Genomic DNA, 26687 nt, shown 5'->3' with positions numbered 1-26687 from the left:
ACTTAAGCGAGTATGCCATTAGTGTGGTATATGATGATCGATATGCCAGGAGCGATGTATCTTAGTAAAACAGTTCACTTGGAGATAAGATAGAGGTTCGTTATCATCACAAATATTGTTGAACTTGGGTATAAGCGCTCCAAACCTTGGATTTCACGTATCAAGGAAGAAATCCTATAGTAATGTTCTGGAATAACTAATATTCTTCAATCCTAAAGGATAACAAGACAGGATTTTCCGGAAATATTAATCAGAACAACATGAACTCATATTACACACAGCTACATCTACATCCGCTAACTCAAGGTAATATTTTTATAGTCATATTATGTACAGCTACAGCAAATTTATTATCAAACTTCATGAAGAAAAAAAGTTATTGAAATTAGTTAACGAGCCATGAGAAAGAAATAATGACTCCTATTTAATTGTAAAAAAGACGAAGAACAGGAAATATGGATACTAATTTATAGAGTTCAACAAGAAACTCCGGCACCAGATGGAATGCCTTCACAAGTCTTAGACAGTTTCCCACCAGTGATATCGATATCACTGAAAGTCCAGCCAGAAGCATTTTTCACCAAGATGTAAATAGGTTGGGCACTAGAGTCCACAGATCCAGTGAGCCCAGAAACAGTCAAATCGGTGATTGGGACACCACCAGTTGGTGTACCAGTAGGAGAACCGTTTTCGTAGTCACCTTCTATGACAATACCGTACTTGGAAATTTCACTGATTTTGTTATTCTTGTAGGTAATGTTTTTGACACTACCAGTAGCACCATACACGGTCTTGATACGGATACCGTTGGCAGAGTCGGTGACGGTGTTACCAGACACGGTAACCCCGCTGACAACGTTGTTGCTTCTACCCCCAACAGACCCAATGGAGATCCCATGACCCCCGGAACATTGATTGTTTAAGAATTGGATCTCAGTACCCGAGTTGATGGCCAAACAATCATCTTGGTTCTTGACGATACAGTTTTGGATAATAACGTTATTAGAACTGCCAATATCGAACCCGTCAGTGTTGTGACCTCCATCAGAGTCCCCATCAGAATTATCAATAGTCACGGAGTCGATAGTCAAACCATCAACACCATAGATCGAGAACCCTTGGACTGGGGTATTCTTAATATTTAAGTTTTCAATCACTGAATTGCTCAGCAAGCTATGAGCAGAAAAGAATTTTGGCTTTTTGACCCCACCATTGGAACCTTTACCGTCCCACCATTTGGCACCATTGCCGTTAATGACATGACCAGAGCTACCGGTGATGGTGACATCAGACCCAGAAACCGCGATCAATGGACCGGTCCAGGCAGCGTACTCGAAAGTGGTAGTACCTTCAAAAGTGACGGTGGTACCAGATTTCAATCCGGTCAAGTCTAAAGTTTCTTTAGCAGGAACGGTGACGCCATCGACAATAATAGAGGTACAAGATTTTTTAATCGAAGCAATATTGGAAAGGTTGGAGGTGGTGATGGTACAAGAGGATCTTTTTTGCAATTCGTGAGAATGGTTAACAGGACCAGCCTGGGCAAGAGCTAATAAAGCAGAAAGGAGGAAAGTGTATTTCATAATGAATAAAGGAGTGACTAAAGGAGTGAGGAAAGGAGTGACTAAAGCTTATTTGAGTTGATTGTGTTTTAGAGAGTTGTAGTCCAGTAAGGAAGGAAAAAAAAGAAAAGGATATGACCCAACTTATATAATATTGCAAATGGTAAAGCATGCTGATGTGATCCATATATTTCTTTTTTTTTTCTTTTTGTTTGAAGTGCTAATGCGTGCTATTGTTGTACCTGAGATTTTATTTTTCGGGCATACATACAAAGGTTTTAAATATTGATTCACCTGAGCAAACTAACTGATGGTCATTTGCAAGCACTTACTGTAAGTTATATTTTTCAGGGGAAGATTTGGAGTAGTAGAGATTATTTGAGTCCACTTATTGAATACATTACCACCCCATGATATTAGGGTATATAATCAAATAAATCATGGGTGTTTATGGCTGGATATTTCTTTTTCAGTATTTCCCTGTTTCTCAATCGGGATAAAGTTCAAGGGACCAATGCAGGAACCTTCTTTTGAGTTCATGCAGGTTGCCCTCCGCCAGTCGACTGAGATGGAAAAGGCAGTGATTCCGATCTAACACTAACGGCGTTTATATTTTCTTACTGTCGTCGTGTTAATCCTCTTTATCATTAAAAAAAATAAAATGTTGTTAGGCCAATCATAAGATCAAGATCCACCAATATCAGTCAATATCCACTAATTGTACCCTTGGTTTTACTTGGGAATTTGTTTGTATTCATCTTTCTGATGCAGTCATCTGCTACATGCGGTAGGTATAGTTAATATGTTCTTGTTTGTTGCCGTTCATCTCTGTAATTACGATTTTTTTTTACTGTTTATTGGGATTTTATTTATTCTTCTGATTTCTTTTTGTATTTTGGGTGACCCTTGCATTTGTCTCAGCTGTATGGCTATGATTATTAAGTTACACACCCGCTACCTGAATCCTTTGTTTATAGTAAACCATACGCCCATCAAACTGTTTCATCCTATTGTTTTCCAAAAGAGACCAGTTGTATCAATGATTACGAGCGCAAAAGGCCATCAAGATGGATGAAACAGTTCTGATGTCTTTCTGCAAATATCGCAAAAATATCTCAAATTTGAAAAAAGAGCGCCATGTGTTATTGGCGTGCGGTCGTAGTTTCTGATAGCTATCTAGATAGCCTTCTTTCCAAAAATCGACCCCACTTCTCAATGAGCAATGTGGTATTCATGGGAAGAAGCACAATTAGTGTAACAATTATTGCTTTGCGGATAATAACTTGCACCAGTCTAAACCCAAAAATACTTAGCAAGTCCCATTATAAAGTTGATTTGAATTTGCAGATTGATTGTAGTTTTACAACGATAACAAATTGATATCATCAAATTTTATGGAAAAAAAAAAGATATTGGAATAAACTAGAGAGCCATGAGAACAAAGCAATGGCCCTTCCTTAAAAATAAAAAAAAGACTAAGAAGAATAACAAGAATGGGTAGAAAAAGACTTAACAAGAAACCCCAGCGCCGGAAGGAATACCGCTGCACTTCTTGCTGTAACTACCCCCTGTAATATCGATATCACTGAAACTCCAATCAGAGGCATTTTCCACCAAGATGTAAATTGGTTGAGCACCGGAATCCACGGAACCGGTCACTCCTGTCACTGTCAATCCAGTGATTGGTACCCCACCAGTAGCCACCCCAGTTGGCCCACTATTTTCGTAGTCACCTTCGATGGTAATCCCATATTGAGAAATGTTACTAATCTGGTTGTTCTTGAAGCCAACGTTCTTGACTCTACCAGTGGCCCCAGACAAAGTCTTAACCCGAAGCCCGATCACGGAGTTGGTGACAGTGTTACCAGAAAGAGTGGCTCCATTGACACTATTATCACTGGTACCACCAACCCCACCAATGGAGATCCCATGACCCCCAGAACAGTGGTTGTTCAAGAATTGGATTTTAGAACCGGAATCGATAGCCACACAATCGTCTTGGTTTTTAATGATGCTGTCTTGGATAGTGATACTGGAAGAAGAGGCAATATCGAACCCGTCAGTGTTATGGCCTCCTTCAGAATCACCATCAGAATCATCGATGGTCACGGAATCAATGGTCAATTCGTGGGAGCCGTAGATCGAAAACACTTCCGCCGGAGTATTGTGGATATTCAAGTTTTTGATGACTGACCCTTCATCCATGAAGTGGGCAAAGAAGAAAGTAGGTTTTGTGACCCCACCATTGGATCCTAAACCATCCCACCATTTGGCCCCATTACCTTCAAGGACGTGACCAGAAGCCCCAGTTACGGTAACCGCAGACCCAGACACAAAGATCAATGGGCCTTCCCATGAAGAATAACCAAATGAGGTGGTACCTTCGAAAGTGACGGTGGTACCAGTTTGCAATCCAGTCAAGTCCAAGGTTTCGCCAGCAGGAACGGTGACACCATCGACAACGATAGAGGTACAAGATTTCTTAATTGAAGCAATTTCGGAAAGGTTGGAGGTGGTGATGGTACAAGAGGATCTTTTTTGCAATTCGTGAGAATGGTTAACAGGACCAGCCTGAGCAAGAGCTAATAAAGCAGAAAGAAGGAAAGTGTGTTTCATAATGTGTGAAGGAGTGACTAAGGATAATGTGTATTAGGAATCCATTGCCAAGTAAAAAAAAAAAAAAAAGGAGCTGACCTAACTTATATAAAATTGCCAGTAGAAAATAGTTCCTGAGGTGACAATAGCTGTTTTTTTTTTGTCTGATGTGCCAATGCGACATGGAATAATAGGATACATAAAGGATTCCAAGTGTTGAACCTTAAAAGGAGACACTGATCGTCGACTTTAAGTAATTACTGTTGCCAATGATAACTTCCCCGAAAAGTTATAACTCCGAAACTTCACAGAGACTCTTGGACTCCCTTTATTGAGATTTTCATAGAGTACCATATGTACAAAGTATATATATATAATCAAATTTACCTACGATTTTATTTTGCATTTTAACATATACTCGTGCTTAATTGGAACATTTTCAGATCTCCAATGCAGGAACGTGGACTAAAATCACCCTATTGACACAAAAAAAAGCCAACATTTCCGAACAAAACTGCGCACTTACTGCTTTTAGTCAAACGTCTACTTCTATTTTAATAAATGCCATGTAGTATCAGGGGATTAAAATTAATAGGGTTGTAAGACGCCAGCAAATGCTACAAAAAAAAAAAGAGAAAAGTCAAAATAAGTGAAATTTGAAAAATACTGAATAAAAATAAAAGTGTATTTCTAATAATAATTCATAAAAACCGTCTAGGCTATATCAAAATATGACTCAACCGTCCCACCCAAAGTCTAAATTATTCTTCCATTTTTAAACAGAATGTTAATAATTTTGGTTTTGTCTAAAATGGTGTGCCTTGGAGTCATGCAATGTATATGTTAGTGCTCAATTGTTGTGTTTCATTCTTCATCATCTTCAATAACTGGCTTGGAACGACTAGAGCTCTTGACGCCAATGACTTCCTCTTCCTCTTCGTTAAAATTGTTCCCATCGTCATCACTATTATCATCACCATCGTCATCACCATTATCATCATTACTTTTCTCACCTTCATTATCACTTCGCTCATCATCTTCATTATCAGTTACCTCTCCATCCTCATCACTGTTTTCATTATCCTTGTTATCAGATTTCTCATTTTCGTGATCACTGCTTTCACCCTCCTCAATTTTCTCACTACCATCATCTGTTATACCAGCAACATCGTTATTCACGGTATTCTCTAAAATGTGATTATCAGGCTCATCTACCAATTGTTCATAAGGATTGACACTAATCGCCAACTCACCCTCCACCAATGTCCCCGCTGCAAACTTGGTATTGAACTCCTCATATTGTTCCTTACTAATCGCTCCACCCCGAGCATTAATAAATTGCCGCAACTTCTTCTCTTTATCAAAGAACAATTTATCTGCCTCAGTGTCACTCTCGTCATCTTCGGAATCAATATACATTGCAGAAGTGAACCGATCCTCGATCTTCTTTGGTTTTTTCTTCTGTCTTAATTCTACTTCTTCATCCTCCTCCTCATCTACCACTCTGGCTCTGGTTCTCTTTTTGGATTTCTTCTTTTGTGGTTTCTTCTTCTTTTTTCTAGATTTTCCCAATTCCGCTTTCCGAAGTTGCAATTCTTCCAACTCCATCATCAATCTACCCCTGACCTCTTCTGAAAGTAGTTGGCTATCCAACTGTTGGTTGATAATGCTGATCATTTCCTCAGTGTCTTTGTCATGTTGTGGTGCTTCTTCTTCTTCTTCTTCATCATCATCATCATCATCATCATCATCATCATCTTTGTAATAATCATCTGAAAAACCATAATTATCATCATCTCCATAATTATCGTAATTATCATACCCATCCCAAGAATCATCCTTGACTTTTCTCACGTACATCCCGAAATTTTCATCCTCTGTGAACTCAAAACTATTTTCAATATATTTGACCATCAACCGTTGACATTCTCTGACATGGACTAATGTGGTATCGGCAGCCAATGTACATTCTTCACCGTAAATAGTAGGCAATGCAAATCCAATGATCTTCAATAATAATTGATACCCTGCATTTCTGAGCATCTCTTTCTTCATAATTTCATTCTGGTACTCTAACTTCTTATTTTGAAATTCTGTACCATCCATGTCCAGTCTGATCCATTGATTAATCATCATTGCCAATTTGTCGCGTAAGTACTTCACAAGTTCCTCCGATTTTTTAGATTTCATGAGATGAGTGACAAGTACCCCAAACTGTTTATCCAACGATAAATCTTTGCTCGGTTTGAATTCGATAGGCTTGACTAATCTCACCAGCTCGGGATCCACCGCAATATCTCTCATTTTCACTTCGAGTTCTTTTTCCCCGGTGGTCAAATAATGGACAGTGTTTCGCAGTTTAGGAAACAATAGTTCGATTCCTAACGATGGAGTACTGGCCAAGTGATGCCGGATCGATTTCATGTAATATTTGAAGAAATCCTCCATTTCATAACGTAACGACATTTCTTCTGCAAAAAAAACTTTGTTACTTGGCGAGAGAATGGTATGGAGTAACGATAAAAAATCAAGCCGCATCAATAACGAGTGTTGTTTGAAAGAAAAATAGACCCGGTGATAAAAGCGCAAGGCCCGCTTCAAATGGATAAGGTCGATCGTTTCATAAGATTTGAAAAGTCTCATGTAAGTATTGATTGTTTTTTCATTGATAAACTGGTAAAAAAAATCTGAAAAATTGAACTCCGAAATCTTCATTTTGAATTTTCTCCGGGCCAATTCATCTTCGTCATTATTATTATCATGTTTCTTTTTCTTCATCACCACCAACTTATCGTCTTTAGTCAATCGTTCTAAAGTTCTAAAACAAATGTCTAATAGCTCAGCCACCGTCATGACAAAAGATAAGTTTTTGTTGGCACCATTCTTCGCGATTATTACCAATCCGCTCAAAAACGAATCATCAGTGAAGATCTTCTTCATGGTGTTAATGGCAATATCCACGTCTTGATCATACTTTGATTTTGTCATGTCGGTCAATAAAATCAATACCTCCTTGAGGACAATAAGGGTGGCATGACATACCGACACATCAGCATTCTCCTTCTCTTTTGCTAAAAACACCTTCAAGGACCGGATATTATCATCTAATAATACACTACCAATCAATCCAAACTCACTCAGATCCTCGTCATCTTCATCCTGATTTTCATCTTGGTTTTCTTCCTTATTGTTACCGCCAATTTTTGTAGCCTCAATTAATTGCACCAATTTCGCATCATAATCATCACTGGGTCTTTTATGCTTGGTGACTTTTCCATTTTCCAATTGCTTTTGCGATCTTTCAAACTCTAGAAACCATGCTGACACTAGACAATACTGGATGCAATGCAAGTTTGTGAATTCCTTACCTCGGAACTTCTTACCAACAACGATAACGAATTGGTTAAATCCTCCATCCATGAATTTTCTGGCAAATTGTAATAACGCAGATTGCGATTCAGATGATAAATACTTGATTTTCTTATCACTAGGGTCATTGAAGTCTTCGGATTGCCCGACGAGTCGTTGGGAAGTGGCACTCCATTTTTTTGACCTATTCAATGATTCAATGGTTTTCTCGGTAGATAATAAGGCCTTTTGACCACTCACTGCCAATCTTCCGGTTTCAATACTATCAAATGATAATAATGATCCGAATCTCGAGTGCCGCGATGCAGATTCCTTGATGAATTTTGTTTTTAATTTTGTTTCTTTTTTCAACAAATCTTGGAGTTGAAGACCGGCAACACTGGTATTAGATGTATCATTTGTAGTGCTATTACCATTATTATTATGATTATTGTTGTTATTATTATTATTATTATCATTATTATTATTATTATTATTATTATTATTATTATTATTATTATTATTATTATTATTATTATTATTATTATTATCAACATCATCGTCATCACTATTATTGTTATTGTTATTATTACTAGCCACCAATGTTTTGATATTGATACCGTTGGTCAAGAAATATAAACATTCTAAAGATCCCAACCCAAGGATCTGATCGTCAAATTCTTTTCCCAACCCGGCAAACAAAGTGAGGAAAAACTTCAACACTTTATTATCGTGAAGCACCTTTATTATTGTATTCAAAGAAACGTCTTCCATGGAGACTTCCGCAGGGAGATTGGAATGCTTCTGAGGTAATTTCGACGAGCTTTTGGCCGCTTTATCTTTCAACACAAAAGAAGCATTGTCTGGTTCGATACTCATGATGTTTCTAAGAAATAACACACACAAGTTTAAAATGCTGTTATCTCTGATCTTTCGTTGATGTTTTTGCAATGAGATAATCGGAATAATAAGCCTAATAATAGCTTTGAAAATGATCCCCCCACGGAAACCAAGAATATTTTTTTTGTAAATCAATTGGTGGGCCTTGAGTTTATGGAAATTGATCACTTGATTAACAGTTGATTCGTGATCGACCAATTGTATTGGCCAAGTCAACGGCACAAGGAGTTCCAAACAAAGACAGGCAATTCTGTCTCGATAAATCTTCACGTTTTTGTTAACCTCAGAATAGATCTCGCCGGTAGCGTACATGGTTTCCCAATCGTATAGGATGTTCAAAATATCACTGGTGACCAAACTGGTTTCGCCAATTGCCAACGCCACGTCCCATTTCTTGGATCGCTGGTCAAACTTGAGCCATCGTTTCAAATCTTTGAGCACAGCGAGCGCATTCATCCCCAATTTATATGGAGGAGGATAGATATCTGACGAATGGTCTGGTCCTCCAAGCGCAGACACCAATGATGAGATATGGGCTTTCACCACATGTTGGGTCCGAGTTTTCGAGGTGTCTGACGTAAGGATCTGTTCAGTTAAAAGCCCTATTCTATCGATCTTACTATCGATGTCTGTAGATGACATTATGTATATTATTTATTGTTGATGATAATGCTACGCTTTTATAATAAATGAATAAATAAAGGTTTGATCTTTTTGGGGAATTTTTTTTTCTATTATTTGGAACGCGTCGACGCATCAGAGGGTGAGAGACCCCATTCGCTTGTTACTCTCTTCATATATGAATATATATATGAAGAGAATATAGTGTACTATTTTATTATATTGCATTATTGTAACAATACTTTTCAAAGCTTAGCTATTATATAAATGATATTCTGTCCAATAAATTCAACATAAATTACAACTTTAAAATATACAATAAACTATCTATTATTTCTTTCCAACATTCGCCTTTTTGGCAGACTTCCCGAAATTCTTAATGTTGGTCTTCCCTTCATCATTTCTCTTTCTCTTCATTCTGTTAATCATCTTTGGGGCCTTATTTGGTCTCCCCTTTTCACTCTCTTTCTCGAACCATGTTCTTCTTGGTCTGGCCTTGATTTCTGATTCATATCTCAAAAGATTTTCTCCCTTTTTGATATCTCTTTCGGCAATCTCAATTTCTTTTTGCTGCTTTTCAAGCTCGACAATCTCCTCAATTTCTGCCTGTTTACTTTCAATATTAGTGTTGATCTCATCGACTTTATTCCAATCAACAGTTCTACTAACCGCTTTTTTGCTAGCAGTTTCTGACTTCTCTTGTAGTGACTTCAATGCATCCTTAACAATCGATCTGTCCCCAGCACTTTCCCCGACAAACGATATAGATTTACCTTCTCTGTTGGCTCTGGCAGTTCTCCCAACTCTATGCAAATAAATTTCATACGATTTTGGCATATCGAAATTGATGACAAATTCAATCTTTGGAATATCCAACCCTCTGGCTGCCAAATCGGTACAAATCAATACTGGAACACTAAGGTTTTTGAAGTTAGTCACGTTGACCAATCTTTGTTCTTGTGATAACGAACCGTGTAATTCCCCAGCTTTCAAACCCAACACTTGTAAAATGATTTTCAATTTGTGTGCCATTTCTTTTCTAGCAACAAATACCACGATTCTGTGATGTTGTTTTGGATCAATGGTTTTCAAAATATTTGTCAATAATGCCGGCTTCACACCATCTCTTTTACGAATTCTGACAAATTCTTGGGTCAATTTGCTGGCGGCCTTATTTGGAGGATTGACCATGATTCTCACAGGTCTATCCAACGATAATTGAATCAAGGTCTTGATCTTGGAATTCATGGTGGCAGAGAAAAGTAAAGTTTGTCGCTTTTGTGGTAAGAGTGATAATATTTCTGTCAATTCTTTCTGGAACCCTTCTTCCAACATTCTATCAGCTTCATCAATCACCAATACTTCGACATTTTCAACGTTGAAACTTGGAGAGTTTCTGATATGATCAATGAATCTACCAGGAGTGGCAATCACAATATCTGGTTTTGTTTTCAATTCTTGTTCTTGTTTACGCAAGTTCAACCCACCAACTGCTAAACCGTAGGTGATACTGGAGGCGTATTTTGAAAGTTTTTTGGAGACGTCAGACACTTGAATGGACAATTCACGAGTTGGAGTTAACACCACAACCCTTGTCATGTTGACTTTGCTTGGTTTATATAACAATCTTTCAATGATTGGAATCATGTACGCTGCAGTTTTACCAGAACCAGTTTCGGCACCAGCGACAATGTCTTTACCCATAAGGGCGATAGGGATCGATTCTCTTTGAATTGGGGTAGGTTTCAAGTAATTTAATTCTGCCAAACTTTTCAAAATTGGTCTAGATAATTGTAAACTGGTGAAAGTGGTGGATGATTCACCGGTTGGGTCGGCGACTTTGGAACTTTCAAAGAATTCCGCAATCGCTTCAGCAGAATCTTCTTCTTCTTCGTCGTGTTTTTTGTTTTTTCCCTTGGTGAGCTTGGCGAGGTCGCTGTCTTCACCTTCTTCGTCACTTTCATCATCATCAACTTCGTTACCACTTTCATCATTATCATCATCATCATCATCATCATCATCATCATCGTCGCTGTCTTCCTCATCTTCCTCTTCGCTTTCTTCTTGTTTTCCTGGTTTCATCACTTTGTCTTTCGCTTCATCATCTACCAAAAAATTCCAATCATTAGCAGCAGGCTGGAAGTTTTCTTCGTCGTCGAATTTAAAGCCCTTATTCAAGGTGGACATCTCATCATCTTGATCTTCTTCTACATCCTTCTTGGTGTTCTTGGTGTTCTTCTTCTTCTTTACCACTTTTGGCTGTTCAGTTTGCAAACTTTCTTCATCAGAGTCGAATTCTGGGACTTCTAGAGTGTTGAAATTGATCTGAGGAGTATCTTTCGCCATTTCGTATTAGTATATATCGTCAATATATAGAGATAATTCGCCAAAAATAAGCAAAAAGTTTCAAAAAAAATTTCTAAAAAAAAAAAAAAAAATTTTTAGGAAAAAAAAAAAAACATCGCCCGGCCGTGTCGTTTGTTTGGGTTTATCACTTAAACAGGCAAAACAGGCAAAATAAAGGTGTTCAAAAGCTGTAAATTGGATAAAATTGCAATAATATAGAAAACAATAAATATAATTATTGTCCAAAGGTGTTATTGTAACCAAAACTGAGGATAGCACCCCACATTATCGTCGATTAAGAAGGTTCCACAGACCATCGCCCACAACCAGCAGCAAAAATCCACAAAAACACCAAAAAATTCCCTGTCTATTTATCTATATCTATATTATCTATATTATCATCATCAGCCATTTGTTATCTATATTATATTCTGTATTGAATAGAGCATGGCCCCAAGAAACTCCAACCGCTCCAAAAGTGGCAGACTGAGACTATTCTCCAATCCTTCTAGAGAACAACAACCAAAAGAAGATGTCACCAAAACGCGATCAAATACCATCGAAGTGACTGAATCGACAAAATCATCATCAATCATCTCCAAGATATTGAATCAGGTTGATTTGACCTACGATATGAATGTCGGTACTATCAATGGAGATTTGGTGTATTTGAACAGCTTGGGAAGTTTGAGTTTACAAACATTGCTCAATTTGAAATCGTTGGCCAAAGCATTAAAGAAGAACTTGAAGAACACCTCACTAGAAGATCATGAATCAAGCCTAGATGTGAAGAAGTTGCTATTACTAAACCACGGTGTGAATGGGTTTACCAAGGCTGATTTGGAATATATTGTAAGTTGTGGGAAACTGTCTAGTGATTATTCGATCACCGAGAAGACCAAAAATGAAATCCTCAATGCCAATGGCCCAGAGAAAACCATTGATGAGGTTGATGAAGACCTATTACCAAAAGATAATGAAGATCAACCGTTAAGTGCAATGAAGAATAAACAGGTTGTCGAAGATGAAGATGATGAAACCCCTCCAAGGAAACGGTCAGTCAGTTTATCTGCGTCTCCAGTGGTTGCTGTGAAATCCGAGGATCTGTCATTGGAACCCCCTTCAAAGAAGCAGAAGATTGAAGAAAACTCAGTTATACCAGAGGAAAGAACAGAATCAGCCACCGAGAAGGAAGTCAAAATAGAAGAAGATCAACAAAATATGGTAATTCCTGAAAACTTGGAAGGTGAGAAACTACCATCTATCATACCAACCCTGGCCCATGATTCCTCATCTTTATTGGAAGCCACGGAAAATTTGCATTTATTTGTTCCTGATAAACAAGCAGAGAAATCAAGAGATCCCGAATATTTGAAAAAATTGTACGGGGTAAGCACGTTCCCGAACGATTATTTACAAGATTATCTAACCGGGCCAATTCCTGATATTGATTTCAATCAGCAGAAAGAAATCAAAAACAAGGTCAACTTCAACAATTTCCTAAGTTATTTGGATCACTATTATAGACCTTTTGATGATGATGACTTGATTTTTCTTAAAAAAAAATATGTTTATTCGTCGCATTTGGATTCTTTTTACGCTAATCAATTCAACACCAATAATAATAACAACACCAATAATTCTATTAAACATGGCAGATCTCCATTAGTGGCATCGACCACGATAGATTCTAATGGACTACCAATAACGGTCAATGCTTTAGGAAATGGTAACAACCATAGTGCTGCCACTGCCGCCTCATACAACCCAAAAATCCACCCATTCATCATCCCAAAGCTTGGAAAATTGTACACCAAAGTATGGGCTGAAGAAGATGGGACTGCAAGAATGGGATCACCTTCCCCTCAAGAAACTATAAATGAAAACATTAAAGATCAATTGGTTCCGAAAGGCTCAGGACTGGAAATCACCGATAATGATTTAGAGAAAGATAATATTAGTTGTGGCCCATTGGTTAACAGACTTCTATCAGCATTGATCAAATGTGATGATGATAGTGAAATCATTGATAATGATGGAGGAAGTACTACTGCTAATAATAATAATAATAATAATAATAATAATGATGACAATGATGAAAAAGAGGCAGTGACCGGTAAAATTGAAGATGATCATGAGATCAGCAAAAATGAAAATAGTATATTCTTCCCAGAATATTCTACTGGGAAAGCGGCTACCAATTCTAAATATGATTATCTGACATTAGAGGAGCGTTTGAAACGGGAGTTGAAGTACGTTGGGGTATATTTGAATTACAAGAATGAGATGGTAAACAAGAAAAAATCCGGGGATGATAATAGTAAATTGAACGAAGCAGAAGATATAATGAATGAAACGTTTGAAGAAACCTGGATTTCCAACAAGCAAGATGATGAAATCTCTAAAGAGCTCCGAGAATTGCAGCGACAATTGAAGATTGTGAATTTGAAAAATAATTTACGGAAAAAGGTGCTCTTTAAGAAAGTTTACGAAGAAATTTCATTCCGAGAATTCTACAATATTCTTGAGAATTTGAACAAGCAAATCGATCAATATTATTTGAAAAAGCAGAAGATCTTGGTGAGACATCACAAAAAACATAAAAAGACCTCGACGCCGATGACAGGAACCATAACAGCAACAGTAGCAGCAGCGCCTCACGATCATGAGGCGTCGGGATCATTAAGCCACCAGCAAGTAATTGATAAGACTTTGAACTCGCTTATTGAAAAAAGGGGGAAATGGGTGGAAAAAATTGGGCCATTGTTCAATTACACTGCGAATATTCAGCTTCGTCCTTACCCATCGGAATCGGTTTTCAATGATAAAGTTGCCAAGATTACCGAAGAGAACTTTGATGAGTTTTACGAGATTTACAGTGAATTTCTTGGTAATGATCGTGATGAATTTGATGATGATGATGATGAAGAAGCAGAGGAGTCCAGTAATCATCCCGATGGGATTTTATTGGCAGAAGGGATAAAGATTGAACGGGATGAATTGAAATTAGACGACTCAAAAGAGGCTGAGGTCAACAAAAGATTCAAAGCTGTGAAAGTACAAGAGGCTCATTAAATGCTCATTTATGTTTAACTATTAATTCTTTGACATATGTTTATTGTAAGTTTTTAAAAATTAAAAAAAAAAAAAAAAACCACCGTGTTGGCACCGACGCGCAACACGTAAAAAACGAGAAATTGAGAAATCATTTTTGCTAAGGAAATGGATCGTATCTATCTATCTGTCTATAAGATATTATATAAATCGCTAAAACAAGGTGACAGAAAGAATGTCGAAAGAAGATGAGGAATCAAATACCCCAGAATCTTTAGATGGGGGAATCGGGAACCCCTTTGTCGAAGATGGGGCGGAAGAAGGTAGCGATGAAGAGGCTGATGAACGTCCTGATGTGATGGATTTTCTTGGTAGTGATGCTGATAATGATGATGAAGACAATAATGAAGATGATAAAGAAGATGATAATGGCGCTGATGATTTTGATGCAAATGTTGATGATGCTGGTAAGCCAATTAGCAAACTTGAATATATTTTGAATTACAAAAAACGACCTACAGAGAACCTGGAAGACCAACTACCGCCAAAGAAGCGGTTTTTGTTATCTCAAGCAAAGTTAGAGCGTAATAAATACACTGTCGGAACTTCTAAAGGAGAATCTTTATTATACAACGAAACACCGGACAAAGATGATGAAGAAAAAGAAAATGAACCAGAAGAAAAGAGCCTGCAGATCACTGATAAACATTTTCGGGCGTATCGTAAAGCAAGATTGATTCATAAACGATTGAAAGATCTCGAATCAAAACAGGAATTAGTGAAATTGCTTCCGCCAAAAGAATTCCGGTTCAAGATGTTTTTGGAAGAGCGACTCAATAAGATCATTGCCCATCACTTCAACGACTTTGATGATGTGCAAATGGCCACTTTAAAACGCCAATATACCTCGTATTACATTAAACATCAACAATTCATCAAAGTGCAACATTTTTTGACCGGTTACAAGTCGGCAATTGCCAAGGTTGAGACCAAGAAGTTCCAGATCATACCGTTTTCCCCAGGATGCACTCCTTGGAACTTGGGAAGAAAGTATTTAACCATGAATAAAGTTGGAGTGGTATGGATTGAAACAAAGACTTCTACTCCGATTGTCACGTTCCAGACATTTGATAAGTCCATTAGGGATAATTTCTGGTTTTCAGTGGACAATATCTACGATTTATGTTACTTGGACGGCCAAGGTATGGCGCTAGCACAGAGTGGGTATTATGATGATGGAGAAAATAGAATGGATACCTCTGGGTTGAGTAAACTCCGAAGATTTGTCCGATTGTTGTACAAAAGTCATCGTGATAACTTGGAATTCACTACCAAAATCGAACTTCTCAAAAACGAATTTGTATCAACCATCTCCATTGCCAATAGAATTATTTACGTGTTTATCAACACCGGGATGGTTAAGATGTATTCACTGGGTAGTGGGTTCCTCTTAGGAATGCGGAAAAGTTTCCCGACGGTGGCGTCGCTCGGCAGTGATAACTTTCTCTTCAATATTGAAATACAGGATCCTTACGCTTATGAATTCCTTTATTCCATTGAAGATGTTGTCAATGACCGATATTTAATGCTACATGACCGATTAAATATTGAGACGGTTAGAAACCCCATGGTTAATACTTTCAATGATAATATTGTGACTTTTGACATTCTACGAGGGATTTTTTTCAATGATAATGGGTTCCCCAGCTATGTTGATGCCAATGAATATCTTTACGTGTACGATGGGGATACCGGGTTTGTACCAATGTTGAATCTTCTTGATGCCTTTAATAACTTCAACCCCACCCATAACAGTTTGATTTATTTCCCTTTGAGTGTCACTGGAGGGAATGTTCAAGCGGTAGTGATTAAAGATGCAATTATCGATCAGAAAATGGGAATTATTCAGGGGAAAATATCCCGGGCCCAACGGCAAGTGGTGCTGATTGAAAAAGAAATCAAGCAGAAGCAAAGAACCCAAAACATTTTAGATAAACGTATGAGAAAAAAAACTGAGGAATCAGAGGAAGCAACTGAACAAGAAAAACCAACAAAACCATTGAGCAAGGCAGAAATCGCCCAGCAAACTGCTTTAGAAAAAAATCGGAAAATCGTGGAGAATTCTGCAGGGTATATCATGAAGAGTCTGAATAAAAGTGATTATTTCTCTGTGGAAAGTTACAATTTTCCCTGGTTTCCGTTGCCAGGGCTTAATAATTTCAAACTTCGAGTACCTGTGGATACTTGTCAAGAATTAACAAGAAACACTGCGTTTAATGACCCTAAGTTACTCGAACAGGCAGAAAATGAAAAAAAGAAAGATGATGAAGAAGTTGGAGATTCGTTGTTTGATGATGAAGAGACTGAAAATGCCCGGATCAATAAATTGTTTGGCATTGGTGATGACGATGATGATGCTTTTGAAGACCCTAATAGTAAATTCAACAAATTGATCTCTGGTAACGATCTCGATTCGGCCAGTATTAATGCATTGTTCTTTATGAAATCATTATCGTCAGATGTGGAAGAAAAAAACCTCTCCAAGGATGATCAAGAGGAAAGGAGGGACCAACTATTGAAATTTGCTCTTCAACATGATTCTAATCTCCTCCGGTTGTTCAATGAGTTACTTCAAGCTAATAAAATGCGGTTGGCGTTTAATTTGGTGAAATTGTTGAAGTTAAACAAGAGTTTTGAAGCAGTAAAGAAGATTTGCATTTTGAATAACAAAAAGTTGGAAGGCCAAGGATTGATGAAATTTAAAAAAGTGATTGATTATTGGCAATCTAAAAAGAAGAAGAATTATGATAAATGGTATGGACAGTGCTAGAAAAAAAAAAAGAATGATTTTTTATCTGGGAGTCCCAAATTCAACGGTGACACTTTAGGACAACAGGTGCGGGTCACCTAGGTGGTGGCTCCTAGCATACTATATACAAGGGGACAATATCATATAGAAATAGAATCACTATTATTAGTTAACGGACTCACCTGTAAGCTATCAAATCACTGCGACAGTGAGACTCTTTTAACTCTATTTCTTCTATTCAACTCAGATGTTTGCTATTTTATTGCAACTGAGTTCATAATAGATGGGTTACTACGTACAAATTTCTGTGTACCACTCCATAATTCATGCGCCATTTAGAAAAGAACTCTGTAACAACAACGAAGAAGGCTCAAAAAAAGGTATTGGAACTATATTGTTTGACACAAGTATCAACACCTTTCCAAAACCCAGTCTGTCTTGCTTTATCGCTATTAATCTCTAGATTGATTATTAATGCATAAGGTAATGGCGTGTATATCCTGCTTTCTGTTATAGGAATGGAATTAGCCCTTAATCTCTATGGTTATCTGCCGTCTCATATTAATGCCATAAGCAAAATTTTCAAATTATTTTATTTGATGATGCTATATACAGCATTATTTGACAGTTTCTATCAAGTCATGCCGTTAGTAGCATATTATTTTATTTTGTTACTATTTGTGTTTCTGTGAATTTTCCATTTTTTTTTCTTTTCACGGCATAAGATGCTAGCGCAGGACGTTGTTAGTTCTTGAGAACGTTGAATGATTTGCTAGGCAAATATTGCTTAATACGACTTTTAGCAGAAAATTCCGAAGAATGAAAATATTTAAAAACAAAAAAAGAAAGGATTCTTCCTTCCAGCGACTTCATTCCGAGATTAAAAATAAGCTACCCAACTAATAGAGAATATACCAGGACACTTTTTTTTTTTTTTTATTATGAATAAGCCCCAAAAAAATCCATTAAAAATCCTGTATTATTAATTTCTATTATTCTGATCTTACTAAATGTCTTGGGGTTCTAATAATAGCCAGTGACGGCCAGTACTGATTGATGGTACTGTTGTCAGAATGTTCAGAAAAATGTTGCGGCCCCAACGTGCATTCGGCAGCCAACATGCCATAATATGAAAAAAATGAGTACATTTCATTAGTGTCTATAAAATAATATTATTTTCCTTACTTAATTTCCAGATTGCCTTCCTTTTTTATTCATTAAATCATTCGTTCGCTCATTCATTCGTTCGTTCATTTACTCATTTATTCATTCACTCATTATATTAATTATAAAATAATAATGCAATTCTTCAACCCTCTTGTCCTTTCTGCCTTTGCGGCCATCGCTTCTGCCGAAACTGTTCACTCTTTTGTTGCCACTGTCACTAATGTAGAAAGTTTTGTTCCGGTTGGTGCCGTCATCAACTCCGCTGATCAATTAGTCTATACCACTGTTGAAGGTGCAACCTCCACCTCGGTGTACACCAATGGCCAAGGATACATCACAACCAGTATTGATGGAGGATCTATTGTCACCACTACTGCCGCCACCAACATGGCTTCTGCTACCGTTACCGAAACCACCACTTTCGAAAACACTCAAATCGTGTCATTTGGTGATTACTACACCACCACTACTTATGATATCGATGGAAATGCTCACACCGCATACGTGAAAGAAGATCCATTCATTCAATTCACTGAGACTTCTTGGGACTACAACGGAAAAGCCCACACTTTGTACTATAGCGCCAGCACCCACGATGGAACTACTAGTTTTGAAATCATTGATGGTTCGGTTTCTGGGATGTACGCTTCCTCTCCAACAACCGATACCAGTTTGACCAGTTACACCTCGGGGGTTTACCCATATAGCACTGGTCTTGCCACTTCTCAAAACCACAATGCTGCTGGTAGTTTGGCAGTTGGTGGGCTTGCTGGTATGGCAGGATTGGCTGGTGCTGCTGCTGCTATGTTTTTGTGATTAATTCATATAGTCAACACTTTATTACTCTTCAATTCTTCAATTTTGATCTTCGCCAAATAATTTTTCCTTCAAGTTTGCCTTCTATTTCGATCAAGCCGTCTTGGTTTTTCCTCTTAATTTCAATTCTTCATTCTATTATTATTACCATTTTCTACCACTTGACTCGCTGGTTGAGTTTGACACCATTAATCATCATTTTTGTGCTTTTCCACTGGTTGGAAAGTTCTTAATTCAATATCAACTTTTTAAACGTTTGATTTTTTTCAGTTATTTAGTTCTTAATTCTCAGCTTCATCTTAATTTTGTTCCTCTCACAGAAGATATTTTGTAGAGCACATTAATTCATGGAAAATAATTAATAATACTCTGGATCACTCATATTTAAAAGCACCTTATATAATTAAGGAGTTTTTGAATTAAATTTCAAGCAGTTACAGTTTGCAAATGCGACCACGAATGATGAAATAACTATTATTATTTTATATACATATATGTATTTGATAGTGAGAAGGTTGAGAAATATAAAAAGCATTCGACAGAAAATCTGATAGTTTAGAAATAAACCTGTCCCTAATTGGTCACACTACCAAAGCATCTGTTATTATGTTATTATAGCTTTAAAATCGTTACCATTCCAGTCAGTTTTCATGCAGGGTGAATTATCAAGTGATGTTGGGTTTTGGTTCAACGTTACTACTCTGCAACTATCAGACCTTTGCTGTGTGTAAGATCCCTAGAATAATAAAAAGCCTTGAAATAGAGTTTCTGAGGATTGATGTCTTCTAGAACAAGTTGCCAATAATAAAATCTGATGAAGGGACAACTATGCATGCAGCCAAATTACCTGAAGACCGACCTTACCCTCCGCGAGTCCACAATGCAGCAGATTCATTCTATATGATTACTAATGGCAATGAAAGCTTGTTATCCACAAAAAATATGTCTATAAACAGGTTATTTTTTCTACTGTAGGACGTAGAGAGAGTTTTCTTTATTTTAATTCGATAGACATAATACAGCCATGACACTCGATTTTAGAGAAAAATGCCAGCACCAAACCCCAAAGATGCTTCAAAACAAATGGGTGATTTATGTTATGGTGTCTGTAAGTACCATGTTGGATTTGCTCAGTGTTTCTTCGTTGTTAGTTTCTACAAAATTTATCCACCAGCATTATGGGATCTCTCCCACCGTAGCTTCATGGACCTTGTCAGCATACGCGGTAACGTTTTCCGGATTCATTGCGTTTCAGGGAAGAGTTGGGGACATCATTGGCCATGATCAACAATTTATCTTGAATTCTTTTTTCTTTGGCATTGCATCGTTAATCTGTGGTATAGTTGACAATATTTACGTTTATATTGTCTTCAGAGCGATACAAGGGATTGGGGCCGCAGGATTGATACCGTCAAATTACGCCATTACTGCTAATTTGTTCCAAGGAAAGCAATTAAACGCCACATTAGCAGGGTTAACTTGTATTATTTCAACAAGCACTGCATTAGGATTGTTAATTGGTGGGGCTTTTTTGAAAACCTCTCTTAATCAACATGGGATAGCCTATGTGACGTTTGGAATATCGTTGATATTGGGAATCATTGCATTTTTCAACTTCCCAAAGATAACACCAAGCAAGGATAAATTGAAGAATTTGGATTATATGGGGTCTGTAATTCTTATTAGTGGGTTGCTATTGATCATTGTTGGATTCACTGAAGGGGGAGAAAGCTGGAAATCGCCAAAATCATATGCAACATTGATTGTGGGGTTTATGCTTGTGGGATGCTTCTTTATTTTTGAAGGTTATGTGGCAGGAAAATATTTCGCACAAACTCATTTATTAATCCCGCCATCGGTTTGGAAAATCCCTAACTTTTGCCCTCTTGTGATAATCTCAATCTTAAATTTCAGCGGGTACTTTGGCATCATGTTTATCAATACTTCGTACTCTTTGAATATTGACGAAGTCTCCCCACTTATGGCGGGTGTCCGATACTTGCCATTTATTGTGGTGATGATCGCCTCAACATACGGATTATCTGTTGTGTATGGGAAATTTTCCGAAAAATGGATATCTACGCTTGGATTTCTCATTGGCACTGGAGGTCTTATCCTATTCTCAAGAATGGACTACAAAATTCATGATTATTATTGGAAATTCTCCTTCACCGGGCAAGTGGTGCTATCATTCGGTAGCTGTTTGTACTTTGTGCATTATTTAAATATGATCATCACTGCCACCCCGTTGGAAGTTCAAGGTATTGTCAGTGGCATAGCACAGACGTTTGCTCAGTTCGGTGTTGCGTTATCATTTGCAGTAATAACTTCAATAATTGGTGATGATGTTACAGACAAACAGTCCTTGAGTGATAAGTATCAGTATGGAAGTTATTTTTGCGTGGCCTGCTATGCATTGGGTACCATATTTTTGATATTTTTTGTTCATGATGTTAAGAAGGAAGATAGAATTGATATTCATGCCGGGAAAGATGATGAGAAAAGTTCAGTGGAAGAAAGCAAAGTTTAACAGACATTATTTCCATTTATATAGAGTATTTTATACCAAATAATAGATACATAAATAGACTAAATATGTGATAATTAATCCAACAGAATAATAGATGTCTCTTCCTATTTATCACGTAAGACATTATTTTTTTTTCATCCATACTTAATTAGCTGCGAGAGTGTTTTTGAATTTTATCAGTCGAATATGTAATTTCGTGATATTTGGTGAGTAATTTATCTTGCTTAAATTAATATGGGAAGGTCCAAATTTTGGTAAAGAATAATATTCTCCTTTTCGTTCCACGGAGAGAATTTTCAAAATTTCCGTCGACTTAGGATATCGGAATTCAAAACCACATGTTTGTTCAACTTCTATAACTCTGGTGCAGCATCCCAAGAACAGCCTAATAATCGATAAATTCAACTTGGAGATTGCAGGTCTCCAAGCAAACGCCTTATTTTTTGTCCAAGATATCACAATTTTTTTAATTGCAGATTGATATTTTAGAATCTTCGGGAGATGGAGGCAAAATATTCTAATCAATGGGCCTGTATTATCACAGGTAATTTCATCAATCCCAGTCTCAGACTCATCTTTAATTTCAAAAATATCCTCAAAACATCGAGGATTCTCATTTCCACCATGACAATAGATTTCTACTGTTTCAAGCAACAAAAACACAGCACATTGGTAGGTTCTGTGACTTGATGGGAGCGTCCGAATTAGAAATAAACACTCACAAAGGCTTATATTTCTAAGTACCTTGATTGTCAATTCGTTTGGTATAATGTCATACCGGAAATGCGGCAGGTTAACAGACATGATTAATGAACTAACTCTCTTTGAGTCTCACAAGATTCACCGGTAATTAAAATCACTATTAAACTATTATTTATTGAAATATGAAATAACAAAGAAATAAAGTTGATAGCAACCAGAGCATTGTTCTAGCAATCGTATAATCATTAAAGATAGCGCTGCTGCTTGTGAAGCGCTCATATATGTGACCAAGAGTCAGAATGGTACAGATAGTAATGATTTTGACTTAAATGTTCTTCACACAGTTTTATTCTTCAATTTATAAATGCAGAAAAACTTATGATCATTATTTCAATAATGAATGTTACCTTGTGAAACATTTAAGGCTAGAAATATCATAATTGCTTTAATGGCCTCGCCGAGATTGAGGTTTTTAATTGAAATTTACTATATATATTGTGTGAGGAGCCGCCGTATGACTCACTGTTATCTTGGAGTTGCAACAAATGAAACAAAATAGCCATTTTACTTCTTTAAATGAGAAATCTCATGTTTCAAAAGAAAATAAATTTTTGTAGGACCACCAATCCCATTTATATCATTTATATACCATGTTGATTAGCCGTCAGTCCACCATCGAATCTTATCCTTAAATTTAGCCGGCATTTTAGCATTAATTCCAAAAAGGGTTTCAAGTGAATATGAAGATAGCATTTCACATCAGCAAAGTTTCTAATTTTCTTCAAATCTTTCATTTTTGTCGCTTCCTCGATCGGATTCTTGTCGAAAATTAGCAGGTTCAATTTTCGACTTGTCGGAGGGATTCCTTTAGAAATTTGCTCGATCAGAGAAAATGTATTGTTTCGCAAGTTCAATGTTAGAAGGTTTCATAATTTTTCTAAGTGGTTCAAACTCTCCATTTTATTGCAATCCAATTTAGAAAGATTGCATAGATCAGCAGTGAACTTCTTAATTTCATTGGCTGTCACTTCTAATGATTCCAAATTTGGGGCAAATCCATATTTTTCAAGTGGCACTACTAATAAAACTTTTATTGGTCTTTCAATAACTATGCCATGGACATTGTATAATGATAAACTATTCAAAGACCATAATTCACAAAAAAAGTTTCCCACCAAGTTAATTTTTCTAGGAAATTACGCTTTGCCATCAACCCGAGGTAAGCTTTCGATAGGTAACAATTTATTAAGGGTTGTGGGAGAACCGATACCATTAAGTTTCTGTCGTTTGTGATCAAGCATATCTACGTCAGGTCAATGATAAGAGAAGAGACAATCACCGTTATCAGGTTTTGTATTTATACCTTTTATCGATAATCATGTGTAGCAACGGTTAGTGCCGGTAAAGATGTAGAGATGGTTCCTTATATATTATATATTATACTGTAAACAATGCACATAAATGCCGACTGCAGATTGGATATCGAATGAAAAAGTCAAATAGCGACCATCACAATTGGTCTCTAACTACTTAACTCGAGGTAAGGCTTGGGGATACAACTACTCAGGAATGACCACAGTAAGAAATGTATTATTAAGAATAAATAAAGAATAGATTGATTCATTGTCTATTTAATCACAATAATGAGTTAATAATAATTGATGATAGAATAAGACAGCAAAATAAAATATTAATATGAGATAGTTACAACTTTGATGGCATCAAACAAATACATGGTGACTTCATACATTATGACCCCAATTTACACTTATATCAATTGCTTCTTTTCATTTTGGTACAGCTCAGTGAACAATGTCATTATGTTTAATAGCATTATATATCTTTTTCTATCAGTTGTATATGGACCCACTTTCTCTTGGTTTTTAACAAACAGGAATGAGCGATAGAAGATTTAGTGGCTCTCTAACATCACTTATTCTTTTACTATATGAGTTCTAGTTTACAGAATTGTGATCAACAGAGTGATAAGTACTAAGAAACAAATAAACACCACATATATTTCTATCTATATCTTAGTTCCGTTGTCAACGGATCATAAATAACACATGGCTTTAATAAAAATAATTTGGGCGTTGAAATATGGCTGAATTGAATGAAAAACGATTGAGTTCTTACCAAATGGTTTGTAACTCTATAAATGATGTTCACATTATTTAAAAATGGGGATAATCAGTCGTCGAGCAGAGTAAAATGAGGAAGATCACCACCATAAGTGAGTATATAAATGAGACATTGTCCACTGCTTTCTGATAAATATGAGTTGAATACCGTTAAATGGTAACTAAAATCTTCTTTTGATTCTTCTGTCTGTTATTTTTTACCTGTTTTCTCAGTTCATTATGGATTTTCTATGTATTTTACAGAACTACTGACATGATTGCAGTTTACAAATACATGTTTCGTAGGTTTTTTGAAACCTCTTCTCCCTAAAAATAGTCCGAAACATCTCTTGTCCATCATAACAAATCTCTCCATATCTATAAATGATATGTAATGTATAATATATAATACATTGTGTATTATTATAAGCCCACCGGTGATCACGTGCATTTACAACCGGTTTTCCGAGCAGACTTTCAATAATCTTTCAAATACATTCTCTGCCTATGAAGAGAACTTTGTCCATACGATCAACCATTATCATGAAGCAGGATTATTACGAACTTCTAGGGGTCTCAGTACAGGCAGAAGACTCTGAGCTCAAGAAAGCTTATCGTAAGGCGGCGCTCAAATACCATCCTGATAAGAATCCCGACAACGTTGATGAATCCACCAGGATCTTTGCGGAAATCAAGGCAGCTTACGAAGTATTAAGCGATCCCCAAGAACGAGCATGGTATGATTCACATAAAAACCAGATATTGCGAGAGACAAACGTCGATGATGACGGCGAGGATTTGGATGAAGATATTGGGATCACCGCCCTGGACTTACTAAAATTTTTCGATCCTAATTTGTATCGTCGGTATGATGATACTGTGGCAGGGTTTTACAAAGTTGCCGGACGAGTATTCGAGAGTTTGGCAGCCGAAGAAGTGGCGAGTGGAAAGCTGCAAGGGTTGGACGATTATAATTTTTTCAACGACGATATTGAAGGGTACGTCGGGGAAGATTTGAAATACCCGGTATTTGGCAGTGGGCATAGTGATTATGAGAAAATAGTGCGGGAGTTTTATGCTAACTGGAGCAATTTCAGCACGGTAAAGTCGTTTTCTTGGAAAGATCATTATCGGTACGCCAGCAGTATGGATAGAAGAACCAGAAGAGCCATCGAAAAGACCAATAAGAAGACCAGAGATAATGCGAAGAAAGAGTATAATGAGACGGTTAGATCGTTTGTGGCATTTGTTAAAAAGAGAGACCCAAGAGTGAAGAAGGGGGTTGACGAATTAGAACGGAAGAGGAAGGAAAAGGCAAAAATTGAAATGGAAAGAAGAAATGAACAACTTCGATTAGAACGAGAAAAAATGAAGATGAACGAGAATTTTGAGTTGCAAGATTGGCAGAAATATGACCCCGAAGATTTGGAGAAGGCATTCGAAGGTATTGATATAACCAAGCAAAACAGGTCGTTAGATGAAGATACCATTCAAGACGACATGACTAATGGTCGTATAGGTGGTGGTGATGTTGCTGGATCTGATAGTGAAGAGGAAGAGGAGGAGGTAGAATTATTTGAGTGTATTGTTTGTAACAAGACTTTCAAAAGTGAGAACCAGTTTTTGGCACATGAGAAGTCCAAGAAGCACAAAAAGGAGGTGACCTTATTGAAGCGACAGATGATGAAAGAGAGCAGAGATTTGGGATTAGACTGATTGAGTAGAGGATGTAGTGATAGAGTATAATATACCTAATAGATTATTCCCTTAGGCTATTGACCCACAGAAATGGACCCGGAGGAACTTCTGGTAGAAATAAACTCCGAGAATGATAATTACTTGTAGGATGGCAATAATTAGAAAGAAAAATACAATATCTTTTCAAAAATTGCAACTATTTATTTATGTAGATATATATATGTTTACAAATACATATAACTAAAAAGAATATCGTATATTATGTGCTTACGTAAGTAAGTGGATACAAATTTGGCATGTGAAAAAAGAAAGCAGAAAAGAAAAAAAAAATAAAAAAAGTGGTCATCGTTCATTCTTTACGAGGTAACCTCATCGACAACAACAGTACTTTCCACCATCCACCAGAATCTATAAGAGGA

At 36.9% G+C, this 26687-nt stretch overlaps 11 protein-coding genes across 11 annotated transcripts; 5 read left to right on the top strand and 6 right to left on the bottom strand. All coding sequences in view use genetic code 12, as the record gives it.

Annotated features, from left to right (window-relative positions):
- Nucleotides 1-476: 476 nt before the first annotated feature.
- Nucleotides 477-1583, bottom strand: DASC09_025570 (glycoside hydrolase family 28 protein; the record flags this gene model as incomplete). Its single annotated transcript, XM_064996160.1, has 1 exon — nucleotides 477-1583. The coding sequence occupies one exon, from the start codon at nucleotides 1581-1583 to the stop codon at nucleotides 477-479; it is 1107 nt and encodes a 368-aa protein (XP_064852232.1).
- Nucleotides 1584-3071: 1488 nt separating this feature from the next.
- DASC09_025560 (glycoside hydrolase family 28 protein) lies at nucleotides 3072-4178 on the bottom strand (the record flags this gene model as incomplete). The annotated part of the gene is made up of 1 exon (XM_064996159.1): nucleotides 3072-4178. One exon carries the CDS (start codon nucleotides 4176-4178, stop codon nucleotides 3072-3074), a length of 1107 nt encoding a protein of 368 aa, XP_064852231.1.
- An 843-nt stretch (nucleotides 4179-5021) lies between these two features.
- Nucleotides 5022-9047, bottom strand: TOF1 (Tof1p; the record flags this gene model as incomplete). The annotated part of the gene is made up of 1 exon (XM_064996158.1): nucleotides 5022-9047. One exon carries the CDS (start codon nucleotides 9045-9047, stop codon nucleotides 5022-5024), a length of 4026 nt encoding a protein of 1341 aa, XP_064852230.1.
- A 309-nt stretch (nucleotides 9048-9356) lies between these two features.
- DRS1 (putative ATP-dependent RNA helicase) lies at nucleotides 9357-11372 on the bottom strand (the record flags this gene model as incomplete). The annotated part of the gene is made up of 1 exon (XM_064996157.1): nucleotides 9357-11372. One exon carries the CDS (start codon nucleotides 11370-11372, stop codon nucleotides 9357-9359), a length of 2016 nt encoding a protein of 671 aa, XP_064852229.1.
- A 447-nt stretch (nucleotides 11373-11819) lies between these two features.
- On the top strand, nucleotides 11820-14447 carry NGG1 (histone acetyltransferase NGG1; the record flags this gene model as incomplete). Its single annotated transcript, XM_064996156.1, has 1 exon — nucleotides 11820-14447. The coding sequence occupies one exon, from the start codon at nucleotides 11820-11822 to the stop codon at nucleotides 14445-14447; it is 2628 nt and encodes an 875-aa protein (XP_064852228.1).
- A 214-nt stretch (nucleotides 14448-14661) lies between these two features.
- DASC09_025520 (uncharacterized protein) lies at nucleotides 14662-17256 on the top strand (the record flags this gene model as incomplete). The annotated part of the gene is made up of 1 exon (XM_064996155.1): nucleotides 14662-17256. One exon carries the CDS (start codon nucleotides 14662-14664, stop codon nucleotides 17254-17256), a length of 2595 nt encoding a protein of 864 aa, XP_064852227.1.
- Nucleotides 17257-18534: 1278 nt separating this feature from the next.
- Nucleotides 18535-19218, top strand: DASC09_025510 (uncharacterized protein; the record flags this gene model as incomplete). The annotated part of the gene is made up of 1 exon (XM_064996154.1): nucleotides 18535-19218. The coding sequence occupies one exon, from the start codon at nucleotides 18535-18537 to the stop codon at nucleotides 19216-19218; it is 684 nt and encodes a 227-aa protein (XP_064852226.1).
- A 1024-nt stretch (nucleotides 19219-20242) lies between these two features.
- On the top strand, nucleotides 20243-21748 carry DASC09_025500 (MFS transporter; the record flags this gene model as incomplete). The annotated part of the gene is made up of 1 exon (XM_064996153.1): nucleotides 20243-21748. The coding sequence occupies one exon, from the start codon at nucleotides 20243-20245 to the stop codon at nucleotides 21746-21748; it is 1506 nt and encodes a 501-aa protein (XP_064852225.1).
- A 144-nt stretch (nucleotides 21749-21892) lies between these two features.
- On the bottom strand, nucleotides 21893-22552 carry DASC09_025490 (uncharacterized protein; the record flags this gene model as incomplete). Its single annotated transcript, XM_064996152.1, has 1 exon — nucleotides 21893-22552. The coding sequence occupies one exon, from the start codon at nucleotides 22550-22552 to the stop codon at nucleotides 21893-21895; it is 660 nt and encodes a 219-aa protein (XP_064852224.1).
- Nucleotides 22553-23376: 824 nt separating this feature from the next.
- On the bottom strand, nucleotides 23377-23751 carry DASC09_025480 (uncharacterized protein; the record flags this gene model as incomplete). Its single annotated transcript, XM_064996151.1, has 2 exons — nucleotides 23377-23587; nucleotides 23651-23751. The coding sequence occupies 2 exons, from the start codon at nucleotides 23749-23751 to the stop codon at nucleotides 23377-23379; spliced, it is 312 nt and encodes a 103-aa protein (XP_064852223.1).
- Nucleotides 23752-25077: 1326 nt separating this feature from the next.
- DASC09_025470 (Jjj1 protein) lies at nucleotides 25078-26286 on the top strand (the record flags this gene model as incomplete). The annotated part of the gene is made up of 1 exon (XM_064996150.1): nucleotides 25078-26286. The coding sequence occupies one exon, from the start codon at nucleotides 25078-25080 to the stop codon at nucleotides 26284-26286; it is 1209 nt and encodes a 402-aa protein (XP_064852222.1).
- Between the last annotated feature and the right edge of the window lie 401 nt (nucleotides 26287-26687).

This window comes from Saccharomycopsis crataegensis (assembly GCF_037102585.1).
Source record: "Saccharomycopsis crataegensis DNA, jcf7180000000075, whole genome shotgun sequence".
NCBI lineage: Eukaryota > Fungi > Ascomycota > Saccharomycetes > Ascoideales > Saccharomycopsidaceae > Saccharomycopsis > Saccharomycopsis crataegensis.
This window is presented reverse-complemented; position numbering and strand designations above follow the sequence as displayed.